The 4,427-nt window shown below is 49.7% G+C and overlaps 1 protein-coding gene across 1 annotated transcript; it reads right to left on the minus strand.

Moving 5' to 3' along the window:
* Window positions 1-1,587: 1,587 nt before the first annotated feature.
* On the minus strand, window positions 1,588-3,304 carry LOC133883358 (pectate lyase-like). The gene is made up of 3 exons (XM_062322667.1): window positions 2,995-3,304; window positions 2,056-2,835; window positions 1,588-1,948 (listed from the first exon to the last, which is right to left on the minus strand). Exons 1-3 carry the CDS (start codon window positions 3,198-3,200, stop codon window positions 1,588-1,590), a joined length of 1,347 nt encoding a protein of 448 aa, XP_062178651.1. The 5' UTR covers window positions 3,201-3,304.
* Window positions 3,305-4,427: the final 1,123 nt, after the last annotated feature.

Genomic DNA, 4,427 nt, shown 5'->3' on the forward strand with positions numbered 1-4,427 from the left:
GTTTGCGGATTGGATCTGCTAATGGGCTTTAATATTGATTAAAGGACCATTAGGGTTTAGAGTCATAATGGGATTTAATGTTGATTAAAGGCCCATTAGCGTGCTCTATATAAGAATAGGCAGGGGCCAAGGCGCATTGAGTTTTTCAGAAACCCTAGCCGCCTCTTATTCCCGAACTCCCTTCGAAACCCTAGCCGGGCGCGCGGTGCTAGCACACCGGCGCACGGTGATTCCATCCTTGTACGTGTGGATACCGTGGAGGCGCTGCTACTATTGCGGTGCTGATCTGCTCGGGAGTACTCGGGACGTACCCGCGAGTACTCGGAAGGTGCTCGGGACGTGCTCGGGACGAGGTTGACGATCGACTACTTGACGCGCACGACGTTGGATTGGTCTGCTCCAACTCTTCTTCCGCTGCACTGCTCGTCAAGTGGTAATGATTCATGATCCCCTACTCGCATGGCTTCCTGGTTGAATGCGGTAGAGAAAATTTATTTTATGCTAGCGTAGCCTACCCGCAACCCTTCAGTACAAACCCTAAAATTAGAACCTCATCATCGAGAAACTCAATAGCTGATTAGGTAATGCTGCTAATGCAATGCAATGCAATGCAGGCATGCGGTGGATTCGACCATGATTTTCCATGCCAGAAAACGAAAAAGTTTTTGATGGATTCAACCATTCGTTTTTCATCTCGTCTGCTTAGTGTTCCTGATGTGTGCTCTGATGGAACATGTTTGCAGGGAAGAGTTGCCAACTACGGTGGACGGTGGTTCAACTAATGCAGGAGCGGGTCCATCAATCGACGACATGCCGTGTCCCCGCCGTTGGTGATCTGGTGATGGCCGGGTTGAACTCTAACTCTGCGCCTTAGCAGTAGCCTAAATTATTGAAATTAGCAATCCTCTCGTACGTAGAGAAGTTGAATAGTTGATAAGATTGCTTCCTCTCGTCATCCTGTGCAATCTTGTCCTAATCGGTAACTCAGCGACTTGGCGATCGGCATTTCACATTTGTTGTTTGTTGTAATCTATCAATTGACATGATAGGGATACAAATTCTTGCGAGTTCCACGTGATAATTGGTATGATTTCTTTAAGTTGAAATTATTAAAGAACTATTTAAGATCCATAATGTCTAAAGAAAGATTAAGTGGTTTGATAAGTTTATGCATTGAGAAGAAATTACTGGATGAGATTGATGTTGATATTATCATCAATGATTTCCCATCTAGAAATATTAGAAAAAAATTATATTCTTGAAGTTTTTATCAAAAATAATTTTTTATACACTAAATATTATTTTTATAATTTATATATTAAATATTTTTGTGATGTTTCAATTCAATGAGGCATGTTTTTAGTTTCATCTTGGAGCACCAAAATATCACAAACGGGCCTGGTACAGCCTTTAGGGTCGATGGTTCCCCACAAATTTCTTAACGATTCTAGGTACACATATACGAGTTAATCAATCTAAGTGAACAAAAAACGTATACATAACTATTTGAAAACAATCGGCTCCATCCGGCCGGCCGGCTACCGCCAGCGTGCACTAGCTCGCCGCCTCTAGATAGCTAGCTAGGCTCTAGCACGGCTTGCCGGCCCTGCAGGGGATGGATCCGGCGAAGCGCGTGAGCCTGGTGACGTAGGACCCGGGCTTGGGCTTGATGAGGTCCTTTTTGTTGAACTTCCTTTGTACGTCGCCGCCGGTGACGGTGAAGTAGGCGCCCTCCATGAAGAGGTCGTCCTCCGAGTGCCACACCCAGTTCTTCCACTCCGACTCCGGCGCGTCATGCTGCTTCGTGACCTGCTTCGCCGCGAGGTTCGGCGGCGCGATATAGCGGTTGCCCTGGCTGATGATGGTCGGGCTCTTGCTGCCGCCGATGGCGTACATGAGCCAGTGCGTGTAGTCGTTGTTCACCACGTGGAAGAATCCCCACCGGCACCTGCAATCGCATATATAATTCGTGGATCGATCCATCAGTTGCTGCACGGAGAAAGAAGAGATCGACGAGGACATGCATGCATGGATGCAAGATGACACACCACGTACCTTGGCATTCTCTGCACGAGGCCTCTGCCGAAATGGTTGAAGGCGACGGTGACCTGCATGATCTGGTCGTCGGGCTCCTTGTCGCTGGAGCTGAAGAGCATGACGTCGTTGTGGTTGGTCATGTGGCAGTTGGAGATGGTGACGCCGGTGGACTTGGCGATGACGTCGATAAGGCCGTCCTGGCAGTTGGAGAGGGAGAGGTGGTCCAGCCACACGTTGGTGGATCCGAAGACGGTGATGCCGTCGCCGTCAGATATGGTGCGCCAGCCGAAGTGGTCCGGCGAGTCCCGGATATTGCCGCCGTCCTTGTTGGAGGCCACAAGGTCGTTGATGTGGATGTTGTGGATGATGACGTTGTTGGCGAACTGCACCGTCAGCTGCGCGCCGTTGGCGATGCGCACCTGCGCGCCGCGGCCGTCGATGGTCTTGTCGCTGGAGATGATGAGCTCCTCCTTGAGCGTGATGATCATCGTCCTCGCGAAGGTGATCCACAGCGGCTCACGCTGGATGACGGCCCACCGGAGCGTGCCGGGGCGCGGGTTCACCACGTCGTCGTCGGTGCCGTCCTCCACCACGTAGAACTTGCCGGCCAGCCCGCCGGTGGTGTTCCGCCCGAACCCCTGCGCGCACCGCGCCAGCCGCTTCCGGTCCGTCGCCCAGTCCTTGCGGCACCGCCAGCACCGGTCGATCGGATTCGTCGCCTTGCACGCCCCCCCGAACTTGGCCTTCTTCTTCCCCAGCATCTCCCGCCTCGTGCTGCTCTCCTCCCTCTTAGTCGATCTGCACCACCACACACACCCCAACTTCAACATGCATAGTACATGTGCGTACAACACATGCATGACTGACAGTGACGATGTGCACGCGTGGTCCTCAATCGGCATGAAATGCAAGTGATGATCGAATCGAAGGGAAGGGGAGGGGCACGGACGAACGTGCCTGTGGACGGCGCGGTTGAGGCGGTTGGTTTCCTCGAGCGGGTCAGGCTTGTAGGTGGCCTGCGCGGCAGCGTCCGCCATGAGCTTGCGCTGCTGCCAGTGCTCATCGAAGTCGCCGATGTTCGCCTCCGACACGGCCGCCGACAGGAAGAAGACGGCGTACAGGATGAAGGAGCCCGGCTTGCTCCATTGGAACCCCTCCTCCATGGTTAACTAATCCTCCCAACGATCAATACCACCACCACTGCTGCGCCTCCTCCTACCTTTATCTTTTGTGAAATGACTGCTAGGTATATGAAGGTAGGATGGTGAGCGCCATTGCTCGGACGTAGCGTCGAGGAACCGAGAGGATTATATAACGGGAGCCAGCACTCCCAGGGGATCGATCGAGGCGGTATAGTTTTAATGAGCGGTGAAGCGAGGAAGGAGGCGAGCCGCACGTACTTAATTTAGCTAGCTTCTGTCTGGAGCGAGGCGAGGGCGAGCTACTGCTGGTGCTGCGCGCGCTTGTGGCTCGGTGGCGTTCAGACTTGAGAGTCAATTGCTATTTTTGGTCGCGGTGCAGAGGCGCACTTGGAGAGCTGACTAGATAAGAGGGGAAAGGAGGAAATCATTTGTACTAGTGGCTTACGCACATCCTAAGTCTTGATAATTTTTAATCTAAGTTTATATATATATCTTGTCGGCATAAATTGCAAATATATTTGGACATACTGGATAAAGAGTATAGACATGATATTGATACTTTGATGATCTCATAGTTCAATTCTTGAGTTCAATATCTTCAATATCAACCCTTTATAAATAGTCAACAGGAAATGTTCCAACAACGTACGGCAATTCCTTTAGAAGATTTTTTACATAGATAAATAAGAAATGATCCAACAACTTAAAAGAACAGGGATGTAGCACACATATATGGGGAAAGGAAAAGAGCACAAACCGATTGGAATCAGCTATCACGTTGGTGGAGAACTATGGCGGCATCGATGCAAGACGACTGATGGAGCCATGGTGGCTGGGAGCAGAGGAGATGCTTGGCATCGAGGAGTAATTGGCACACCGCTAAATCAAAATCCAAATTCAACCAACATGTTCCTGTGAATCATACCATATTCAAGCCTACCGTATTAGTCTCCCAAAACAAATTATACATTCACAGATCAATCGCACATTTTATATCTACAGTGCTGACGTTCAACTTAGCATGATCTTAGATGAAAGAATCTAGCCAAAAGAAATAAAAAAAAAGGTAGAACCAAATCTCACCGCACACTAAAGCCAAATCAATTCCTCCAACAAAAGAAGCACCTACACTGATTTCGTGTGTTAATAGGACATTGAAGCCATCCATATTGAATTGTTGCATGTATTCTAGAGGAGCTCAAGGCACAATGCATGGAGGATGCCTGCAGTAGCCGTAACAATTGTTAT

This window comes from Phragmites australis, chromosome 10 (assembly GCF_958298935.1).
Source record: "Phragmites australis chromosome 10, lpPhrAust1.1, whole genome shotgun sequence".
In the NCBI taxonomy this organism is placed as follows: domain Eukaryota; kingdom Viridiplantae; phylum Streptophyta; class Magnoliopsida; order Poales; family Poaceae; genus Phragmites; species Phragmites australis.

Bases quoted from the DNA above. Each gene is read 5' to 3' on its own strand.
- LOC133883358 (XM_062322667.1), bottom strand. From the start codon at position 3,200: ATGGAGGAGGGGTTCCAATGGAGCAAGCCGGGCTCCTTCATCCTGTAC. The intron at 2,836-2,994 runs GCACGTTCGTCC...GTGGTGGTGCAG, and splicing joins CTCAACCGCGCCGTCCACAG to ATCGACTAAGAGGGAGGAGA. The intron at 1,949-2,055 runs GTACGTGGTGTG...ATGCGATTGCAG, and splicing joins CTCGTGCAGAGAATGCCAAG to GTGCCGGTGGGGATTCTTCC.